The 11,942-nt window shown below is 32.5% G+C and overlaps 1 protein-coding gene across 1 annotated transcript; it reads left to right on the top strand.

Moving 5' to 3' along the window:
- Window positions 1-247: 247 nt before the first annotated feature.
- LOC111698531 (nostrin) lies at window positions 248-11,430 on the top strand. Its single transcript, XM_023468888.1, has 7 exons — window positions 248-470; window positions 1,240-1,402; window positions 5,773-5,882; window positions 8,284-8,472; window positions 8,961-9,080; window positions 9,995-10,265; window positions 10,546-11,430. Exons 1-7 carry the CDS (start codon window positions 283-285, stop codon window positions 11,359-11,361), a joined length of 1,857 nt encoding a protein of 618 aa, XP_023324656.1. The 5' UTR covers window positions 248-282; the 3' UTR covers window positions 11,362-11,430.
- The last annotated feature ends 512 nt before the right edge of the window (window positions 11,431-11,942 follow it).

Here is an 11,942-nt window from a genome sequence, read left to right as displayed (position 1 = left end):
GAAAAGCATTTTCACGTTCTTTTCTGTTTAAGAAATCTGAGAGTTACTTTCTTTGAAATTTGAGACAAAAACAAGAATATCTCCTTGTTCAATGCTTATATTTTGAATGTATTAAAGAGAATCTTTGTAAGCCGTTGATGTCACTTTTTGAATTAAAGGTTACCTAAAAATACGTAGACAATCTCATTTACCTTTTTTAGCCTAATTAGTTTTCTAGAACTTGGTTTAGAACAATAAACCTCAGCAGAATATTTTATATTTTTCAGATAAAAATGCACAACAATGACTACTAAAGCTCCGAAACCAAAGTTAGGACGGAGATCAACCCTGATTCTCAATAGAACTGTATCAAAGAAAGGACACCAGGGGTTTGATGATCTCAAAGATTTGATCAAATCCGGAGAAGATTTTTGTAAAGAAGTTTCTTCCGTCCTGGCAGAGAGAGCCGAGCTTGAGTTATCCTACTCCAGGTGGGTTAAACACTACTGGTTAGATTAGGAGTACAACTTGGTTAAACCTTCCCACATTCTCATCCTAGGGATAAACCTGTAGATTCTCAGGTTTCTTCCGGAGGGCGAGCTTCTATAAAGGGAAATTATTAGAAAATAAATAATGTTTAGTTTAGAGCTGTGAAAACCAGATATATGTCAGTGCATTCAGAATTATAAAACAAATTCGAAAAAAGTTACTTATTTATAATATATTTCTTAATAGTCAAGGAAGAAATGGAAAAAAAGGTTATTTTTTATTTTTAGAGAAAAAAGAATAACATAATCAATTATTACTGTATAATGTATACAATGTACATACCACCAAATAGCTCGCTTTTAGCTCTAAAAAGGCATTACAATGAAAAATTGCCTAAAAATGTACTCTAAGGGAACATTGTTTGAATACTGAATAAATAGGGTTGTCTAAGTTTTAAACAAATACAAATTAGTAAGAGACAGCAATCTTAAAAGTTCTTAAATATGAATCTAATGTAATCTTTCCTTTAAAATGCGATTTTAGGAATTCAAACCTGACCCTCCTGGTAACGATGGCAATACCTGATATATACTTCGGTACCCGTAAAAGCTAGAAAAACGACAAGATATTCTCCAGTACTGATCAGATTAAGGTTTCAAGGCTACTGTTGAGAATCGTGCACTGCCATCTTTACATTGAGGGTCAAGTAGGCTTACAGTCCCTTTAAGGTGACCCGAGTTAGCAGTCCACATAATATATTCTTTTTTTCAGAACTCTGTTTAAGCTCTCCTCGAAGCTGCTAAAAGCCAGCAAGGAGCGAAGTGGAACTGTCCCTAATGCCTGGTATTTTGTTGCAAATGATTTCGAACAGTCCGCGGAGATTCATAAAACTATAGCAGCAGCTCTTGCAGACGAGATAGGGAAACCTCTCAAGGTAAAACATAAAATATTTAAATAGAATTTTAAACTACACCATAAATATATATGTGAATAAATCTTTAAAATAATAATTAACAATATAATATAACATATTATGTTATATATATAATATATACATAAAACCCATACATAATAATATAATATATTATGTTACATATATAAAACAATATGTAAAACCCATCCATCTGTGTTCTTAGTATTCATATACGCGTAATGCATATATATTCCCATATCTTTTTTTAAATTCCAAAATTCCAAAATCCAAAATTTAAAAGAAAAAACTTCCAATAGAGAGTAATCCCATCATGTTATTTTACCAAAGTATGTACATAAAGTAGAATTGTATAATTACTGGATTTTAACGCACGGATAAATAAAGCAATACATATCTTGAGCTATCTATGAAATTTATTCAGTTGAAAATCTATCTAACTAAACCCTGAAATTACTTTTATTATTCTCCATCAAGATTTGTTGTATGGAGTTTACTCCAAGGAGTAAGGAATAGAAGGGAGATATAACTGACGCGGTTCGCCCTACCATATCATTATACATGCTTTACAGACGAAGTACTCCATTTGAATAAGAAATATTTAAATGTCGTCTTATGCACAATTACATGTATTCAGAAAAGGTCATTGAATACATTTAACAGTGAAAAAAGTATGCTGAACATCGCCAAATAAATTCATTTTTTAAGATGCAAAATTATTAGCAATGCAAACGTATTTTTTTTATATTAAATAAGATTGTTTTAATTTATTATGGTAAAGTAACTACATTTAAAAAATTAAAAGACGACCTTTAAACTCTTTTTCAAATGGAGTACTTCGTCTGTAAAGCATGTATAATCATATGGTAGGGCGAACCGCGTCAGTTATATCTCCCTTCTATTCCTTACTCCCTGGTTTACTCTCATTAACTTGTACTCAATGATCCCCAGATAGAAACAAGCATGGAGCATTCACTTATTTTTGGAACAAGGAAGATTCATCGGGAACCTCCAGTTGTTTTTATTTCTCCCAACAATGCAGTACACTTTTTTGTAAACAAAGATATGAAGGTTGGAAGTTTAAAAATGGGAAAAGCCAAACTAAAGTTCAATTGAAATTGCTAAAAACAATCATTGAACGAAATCTTCAAAAACTATCCATAAAGTTTTTCATTAAACGTTGATTATCTCTTGTTTGCATCAGGTTTGTTCTTTTATTTTAGTTTCCTTGTGTAAAATACTTTAAATTACACCTAAATCCTCTCAGGAGAACTGATGAACCGGAGAACCATGAAACCATCAGCTATAATTTCCCCCCTGATAAATGAATCCCGTAGAAGAAAATAATCATGCAATTATAAAGACAACAGATTTCACGTAAATATACCTTGGTTCAATACAAGTATAATTGGTTCGACCAGAAAAAGCGTGAAACCAGAAGAGTTTTATCTAATTATAATTATATACAAGATGAATTATATCTTAATTCTTAATATGTACAGAATGATCTCTAGAAAAGTTCACATACAGGATAGAATATGTGGTTTACACGGACTGGGGGCATAATTTCATAGGACCCTTTATATATAAAATACTTGCCTGATTCACGAGGTACCCTTTAAACATTTAACTGAGAACTTTCGGTTTTATAAAGTCACCGCAATAATTCTTAGATAAAAAAACATTAAGGATACTAATTTAAACATATATTTGTTTCAAGACACCCTGTGTGGTTTAATTAAACACAGATGTGTTTCAAGACACCCTGTGTGGTTTGATTAAACACAGATGTGTTTCAAGACACCCTGTGTGTGGTTGATTAAAGACATGTGTGTTTCAAGACACCCTCTGTGGTTTAATTAAACACAGATGTATTTCAAGACATCCTGTGTGGTTTAATTAAACAAAGATGTGTTTCAAGATATATAGATTTTAAAAAGTCGGAGGTAGTGAGGGTAGTGGGGAATTGAAAAATAAAAATCAAATCAAATCAAATCAAATCATTTATTTCTGCAGAAAAAAAAACAATATTTACGAATTAATTTTTAAAAATTACAATATGTAAAATATTATTTTCCGCAGCAGGCGGACTCAATAGCCTGGGGCTGTTTTAGCTGAGCCCCCCTGTTAACCAAATTCTTTAATTAAATTTTAACATTAAAAAAAAAAACATATACACAAAAAAAACCAAAGAGAAAATCAGTGCAGCATCAATCGAAGGTTGGGCATGGAGACAGATAGGGATTCATAACGTAAACAGAGAGTAACTAATATATTTGAATTTAAAAAGGATCTTGGGCTCAAAGTGAACGGCAACTCCGACAAAGAGATTAAGGAAGGGGGGAGGGGGGGATGAATGCGTAATCCACCACTGGGGCCCAATCCCATTCGCTGGGAGAGTATCTGCCTTCTCGGTGTATCATGCATCCCTCAACCCCAATCAATCCCCTCAAATTCTTGATTAAATGTTGATATTAAGGTTTCTACAAGTCTGTGGTAGTGAGGGTAGTGGGGAATTTATTTCAAACTACCCTCACTACCACCGACTCGTTGAAATTTTTTATCAACATTTATTCAAGAATTTTTTTTCAATTTCAAACTACCCCCACTACCACCGACTTTTTAAAATCTTTTTATCAACATTTATTCAATTATTTTTTTTTTCAATTTCCCTACTACCCTCACTACCACCGACTTGTTGAAATCTTTTTATCAACATTTATTCAAGATTTTTTTTTCAATTTCCCTACTACCCTCACTACCACCGACTTGTTGAAATCTTTTTATCAACATTTATTCAAGATTTTTTTTTCAATTCTCAACTACCCTCACTACCTAGCTCCGACTTTTAAAAATCTTAATATCAACATTTATTTAATTACTTTTTTTTCAATTTCAAACTACCCCCGCTATCGCCGACTTGTTGAAATCTTTTTATCAACATTTATTCAAAATTTTTTTCCAATTCCCCACTACCCTGACTACCACTGACTTTTTAAAATCTTAACATCAACATTTATTTAATCCTTTATTTTTTCAATTCTCCACTACCCTCACTACCTCCAACTTTTTAAAATCTATAAATCAACATTTTTTCAAAGATTTTTTAAAATTTCAAACTACATATCTTTATTTTTTAAATTTAAATTATTACTACTTTAATTACCTTATAGTTATCTGACATAAAGCTATTGTGAAAAATAAGGCATCTTATACATAAGAGGTTCTCTGGAAAAAGCGAAAACGGGTTTACTTAAAAAAGATGACCAAGTAAAAAATTATCCTTTGTTTCATTCCAAGCAGAGTAAAAGGATAAGTTGTATCGCATAATTTCTTAAATAGAGGTATAAATTGTATAATTATATCAGAGCTGAAAACTTTAGAATTAGATATCCTTCATCCCGATTACTTAATCTGAGTATCTGATGGACACTTTTGATTTTCTTCTAAACCGTTCTTTTTTGGATATTGTAGAGAAAAATCAAAAACCGGTTTTCTAAATTAGAAAGTTCTTCCCATTTCTGTATATAATCTTAAATAGCGCGCAAAATTTGAAAATTATCAGCTTCATATACGCGACTCTGATTGGTTGAATTCTATACAGTTTTCAGGATACAAGTACAAGATTAGGTTAGTCTCGATATTAAGAAAAAGAAAGGAACACGCATTAATATCGATATCCACCATTCTAAAGTTTTCAGCTCAGGTTGTACAAGATTACGTTTAAAGTTATCCGTTGCTATATATATATAGTATATATATATATATATATATATCATGACTTGGATAATTCCTATAGTGTAAGATTTAAACATCTGTCTAGCAGTTAAAATGGTTTCAAATATTATTTAAGAAGAAATTTCATCTGAACCCTGTTAAAATTATAAATTAATAGCATTTTAAGTACTTAAAGAAAAAACCATTTTTCACTCTAAATATCGGTTTATTTGAAATGAAAATATACTATACTGAATTATTCTTATATCCTAGATTAATCGTCCGGACTCTAATTATTCTAATCTTTAAACCTGTAAAAAAAATTTCAAAATATCTTCAGCAGTTTTTTCAAGATACAACTATTTAGCACATTCATATATCGGGATTTTTAACAGTCATCCCGCCCTCCCTGGGTATTGGAAATATTGCAGTATCATGATGCCCAGAGCAACAGAGTTGGGTTACAAAACATATTTCTTGATTTCAAATATCATCATTTTATTTTCTCATCCGTTTTCTTCAAAGGAACTGATTACTTTTCTCATATTCTAATTTCTAGTCTGTATTTCTTTGAAACCCTGATGTCATAAACTGTGATATTTAAAACTATAATAATAATAATAATAATAATAATAATTATAATAATGTATATTTAGAACTTCCTTGAGAACCAGTACAAGTCAAGGAAGAATATAGAAGCCCTGGTTGAGAAAAGGAATAAACAGTTTCAAGAATGGAAATCTACTCAGAACAAAGCTAAAGCAAAGTAAGTTCTTCAATCTAAACATAAAGGAAAGGTGACACCTATGCAAAATTCTGGGACGACTTCAATAAACTCTTAGCTATTTTGATTTTACGTCGATGTAGGAATAGAGGAATTGAATTTTGCCACAAACTCTGATTTTCTTATTTGTAACCGTATGTCATTGTCATAGACCTTCTGTTAGTAAAAATAATGTAAGTTTAAAATATCAAAGGTTTACATCATCAGAGATGGAATTTAAAGAATTTGAGCCGCGGTTTAAATCCGCCAAAACCCGGTTTAAATTAAGCGCCGGCTTAAATCTTGAAACATTTGATACAATTTTAAGGGAAACCAACCATATTTAAACCGCGGCTTAAATTTAAACGGCCGCTCTAATTCTTTAAATTCGGCCTCTGGTTGCAAAGATATGGGATTTAGAAAATTGAAGTTTGGGGTAAAGGTTCATTTTTTTTGTTTTGATGTATTTTATATATTAGAAATTCAGCACTTTTTTTCTTCTCAAAATCTCTTCAGAGAGAAAAGCTATGTTAAAAAAATGTCAACAAAACATTGAATCTACTTTTATTTGACGTGGTATATAAACACCTTAATTCTAATAATCAACATCTGAAAGTGTTTAAATAGGTTGGGATTAATTGTCAGCAAAAAGTATCTAAACTTTTTTACATATACTTCTCAATATTCTCTTGTAGTTCATCTACCAATACCTAGTACATATACTTCTCAATATTCTCTTGTAGTTCATCTACCAATACCTAGTACATATACTTCTCAATATTCTCTTGTAGTTTACCTACCAATACCTAGTACATATACTTCTCAATATTCTCTTGTAGTTCATCTACCAATACCTAGTACATCTACTTCTCAATATTCTTATGAAGATAAATACCTAGTACATTGACGAGTACTTGCATCAAAATGAAAAGTTTAGGAAACGCCGAAATTAATGTGTTTTTTTTCTCCTCTCCATTTATTCTTTACTAACTGTTCAGTTGTATATTTTCCCGTGAAAAACCGCGGGATTTTCTCCATCCTGCTGGGATAGGTTTCGGAGTAAATTATGTTCATTAAATCATTATCTTATGTTTACGTACCACGCTAAACTAAACACAAGAAACAGTTTAACTTGAACTAATTTAATAAACAGAGCATGTCTTGTGTTTACCTCTAATCTGCCCATCTCCATTCTGTTTTTAATTTTTCATCCGGAGTTAAAGGCGGGATTTAAAAAATGAAAAGGCTTGATTTTAACTAAAATTAAGAAAAGATTCGGTTCAGCGTGCAACCAATGACCAGGATATTTTAGCCTCACTTCTCACACAAATTCTTCCCACTCTCGTTATAAAACCAAATTCAACATTTAATGGTTTATTTCAGCACTGCCAGCTATAGAGCAAATATTTCAGGGTAATAGTACAAAACATGATCGTTTTTTTCCTTGGATAATTTTTATCTTAAAACTATTTTTAAAAATAATAAAATCTCAGCAATATCGCATTATTTCTAAATAGTCATGCGTTATTCAAAAATATTTGTTTTTTAATAATTGAACTAAGGGGTTCATAACCATGGAGGGAGGGGGAAGGTGCGGTAAGAATGAAAGAATGAATTGGAGTTTTTCTTCCATGATTAGGTTTTATTCAAATCGTTTTGTGGTTGAAAAATAAATAATGATACACATACGTATAATAAGTGCAGACATAAATGATGAATTAGATATTTTCCGTTTAGAAATGATTTTTTTCATTCTAAGCTTCAACATCAATGGAAACGGCCAATTGTTTCATGTAGATCGAGTATTACAATTCGTTTTATAAATAACATTTTTTGTCTTTCTACTTTAACTCCAAACATCAATTTTTACAAATTTTAAACGCATTTTTAATTTTGCTAGCACATTTGATTTAATTTGATCATATTATTAGCATGTATTCTTCCATGCAATTTTGTTTCTTGACAATTGATCTCGAGAATCTCCATAGAAGGAGCTGATTATTTTGGTTCACTGTCCCTTTTTGCCTTATAATATCTTTATGTATACTGTACTGCTTGCTCTAGCTCCTTGAAAGTTGGCTATGTACTTGAAATGAACCGGAGGTTAAAGTGATAAATATGATCCTTTATAAGAACTATTCAGGGATTCTTATACAAATATCTGTTTAGATACTACTTGTTTTGTCGTGAGAATTCTTATTAAAATATCTGTTTAGATCCTACTTGTCTTGTCGTGAGAATTCTTATAAAAATATCTGTTTAGATCCTACTTGTCTTGTCGTGAGAATTCTTATTAAAATATCTGTTTAGATCCTACTTGTCTTGTCGTGAGAATTCTTATTAGAATATCTGTTTAGATCCTACTTGTCTTGTCGTGAGAATTCTTATTAAAATATCTGTTTAGATCCTACTTATCTTGTCGTGAGAATGAGAAGGTCCAAGATCAACTCCTGGACTGTAAGCTGGGACGGGGTCGACAGCTCTCCGACAAGGACAACATCAAGCTCGAGTCCAAGAGGAAGAAGAGTGAATCCTCGGTTCGGAAAAGTGATATGGAATACTACGCCAGTTGTATCAAAACAGAGAGATCAAGGTATTGAACAATTAAACAAACTCTTACAATAAGAGCTTATGCACTTAATACAGAGAGTTCCCTTAAACATTAGTTAGTCTATATTATTAAAAATTTGTATTGAATTGTAAATAAAAGGAACTGATTACTCGCTTCAATTTCTACCATTCTATCTTTGCAACGTAATAGTGTAAATCTTTGGTATTTCAAGCTTTGACGATATGATATAACAGAATTCATAGTTAGAAATATCTTTGGTCTACATCAGGTTGCAAAGATAAAGGGGTTAGAAAAATAGAATTTGTGGCAAGTAATCAGTTCCTTTGTGTCATTACACAATTATTCTTTTAAAAATTCTGCAATTCCTTTATAATCATCATAAAAGTTAATTTCTGAAGTAAAAATAAAAAATATCTGGCTTACCAAAGACACATGAGTTTAAAGACAATTTTTTTGTGATCTCCACACCTCGGGATCAACCATGATTTTAAAATGATCTAATAATCAAGGTTGGATTGGGAAGGATCTATAGTACGTGGCAGCTCTGCTCTACGTCGGCTCGAGGAGGAAAGATCGTCCCAGCTGGCGAACAAAGCAAAACAATATCTCACACTCATGAAAGAAAACAGGTTAATTATCCATTCTATGCAATTGGAAAAAAACATTAAAAACTTCCAGAGGTCGATAATATAAAAAATTCCATCCTCAATATGTAAAACCAAACAACGCTGAAGCAACACAACGTCAAGTCGAAAAAGGCGGTAATTGCTTTTATAAGAGGGCCATTTATAACAAATATTCTAATATTTTGATTCTGAACTTTTCTCTGATTCTACAAATATCTTTCAGAAAGATCAAGAAAAAAATTATTAAAGGATTTTAAACATATGTAACTTAAGGAGCGAGCGGAGCGCCTTTGTGTTATCAACTCGATCTAACAGTTCCTTTAGGCGATGACGTAGAAATCCTCGTTTTTCGTTCTAGAATTAGATAAATATCCAACTATCTCCTGATAATCTGTTCTAGAATTAGATAAATATCCAACTATCTCCTGATAATCTGTTCTAGAATTAGATGAATATCCAACTATCTCCTGATAATCTGTTCTAGAATAAAATAAATATCCAACTATCTCCTGATAATCTGTTCTAGAATTAGATGAATATCCAACTATCTCCTGATAATCTGTTCTAGAATTAGATAAATATCCAACTATCTCCTGATAATCTGTTCTAGAATTAGATGAATATCCAACTATCTCCTGATAATCTGTTCTAGAATAAAATAAATATCCAACTATCTCCTGATAATCTGTTCTAGAATTAGATAAATATCCAGCTATCTGTTCTAGAATTAGAAATATCCAACTATCTCCTGATAATCTGTTCTAGAATAAGATAAATATCCAACTATCTCCTGATAATTTGTGCCAAAAAACCAACATTGATTGAAGTGGAAACGATTTCGTTATAAATTGATGAAGGCACTCTTTTAAATTACTAAAAATTCCATTGACAATCTGTTTAATCTTCCTTTATCCTAGACCGAAGTTAAAGAACCTGACCGAGCAGTTAGAGGAACCAGTTCTCCTCTGTGATACGAGCAGAGATATTGCAAACCTAACCTTCGAGATCCAGCAGGACGGGATGGGAGAACAGATGCTTCCTAGCTTCTATGCTGAAGATCTAATGAACGTGATGAACAGGGAAAGGCGGAGAGAATCAATGAGTAAATTTGTCGGTATAGTCAAGGCGGATATAGAGAGGGAAAGGAAGGGAAAAGCGGGAGTGGAGAATCTAGCAAAAGCTCTTCAGGTAAAATTCAAATTGATTTTTAATTTTATAAAAACAGAAAAAAGTTTACTTCTTCATGTATAGAAAGAAATTGAGTCGTTGCCACATACTCTGATTTTCGAATCCATATATCTTTGCAACTCAGCGCTGTAGACCTGGAAATAATAAATCTGAATTTAAAATATCTAAGGTCTACACTATTACTTATCAGGTTGCGATTATATATGGATATCAAAATTTGAGTTTGTTGCAAAACTCAATAGTAAATTCCTTTGATAAAAAATCATTTGGTTTGGTTTAGGAAACTCCCAAGTTTGGTGGAGAAGAGAGCCAACAGGATGTTCAGGATAAACTTCTCCATATGCAGGCTATGCTCACATACTTAGAAGCGACGAGGTTCAAGATACTCAATGTTATGATGGATCTTGAGGGGAAGCAGAGGGTAAACCATCCAATGGCAGCCTATCTAGATCACACAAAAGACAAGCAAGGCTTGTATCAGAGTGTTCTCAATATACCGTCCTGGATCACACCAGAGACCCAACCCGTCCCCCTGGACTGGGAGGACCGGGGGACTGCTGACGGTCGGGTTGAAACCTGGTCTCCCGGTCATAGTCCAGCAAACAGATCTCCTCACCTTCACACTGCCATTGGTATCTGCGATGACCGTAGTCATGTATTTACAACAACAAATCCTATTCTATACAGTCCACAAGCAGAGGATCTGCTGAGCAGGGGCAGAGCAGACGGAGGATTAGAGACGGATGTAACAATCTTAAACTATTCGAGGGATGATGATCCAGGAACTCCGCTACCTGATCCTGAACCTGACAGTGATTTCGACGAGTTTGATAGTACGGAGGAGGATGTATCTCAGGATATATCTCCGAGTAGTCAGGATAATGAGATCCATGAGATCTACTACCAGGAGAAGCAGGTTGCGGTTATAGGACAGTGTAGAGCTGTGTACGACTACACAGCGAATATGTATGATGAGCTGAGTATTAAATACGGAGATATCATCAATATTCATGACAAGCAGGAGGATGACTGGTGGCTGGGAGAATGTGACGGCAAGGTCGGCATTTTCCCAGCAACTTATGTTGAAGTTATTTGATCTAGTTTATAAACAAATTTGTTACATTTATATGCCAGCATTTTCTTATTAAATATATATTGTTTTGTACTGGTGTAAAGTAACGGGTAACTAGAGATAGGGAGTGACCGGCTATGTAAGGTAGTTGAACTGAGTATGAAGTGTTGTGGAAAACTTCTTTCGGATTCATTTGATCGAGACATATAAAACTTTTTAAAGATCTGTAAATCCTGAGTTTGAGCGCAAATTCGACGTTCAAAACTCCTACTTTGGGGATGGATACGTTTTCAGAATTAGTTTTTTTTAATTATTAAATAACGACAACAAAAAAAAATTAGACAGTAATCTAATTAGATGGCTAGGAACATATTTCACAAAAGAAATTTGTCAATAAATCAATGCTAAAATCGAATATTTCGTTTTCATTATTATATTGAATTTCTAATTTTCTTTGAATTTATTCGCAGATTTCTTCAAATTCTTTTAAATGTCGTCTTTTCAATAATAATTATAGAAAATCTGCGAACATCTTTGTGAATAATGAGAAACCAGAATAATGAGATAATAGAAACTAATAATTGAACAAGATTACTTATTTTCGA

This window comes from Eurytemora carolleeae, unplaced genomic scaffold (genome assembly GCF_000591075.1).
Source record: "Eurytemora carolleeae unplaced genomic scaffold, Eaff_2.0 scaffold40, whole genome shotgun sequence".
NCBI lineage: Eukaryota > Metazoa > Arthropoda > Copepoda > Calanoida > Temoridae > Eurytemora > Eurytemora carolleeae.
This window is presented reverse-complemented; position numbering and strand designations above follow the sequence as displayed.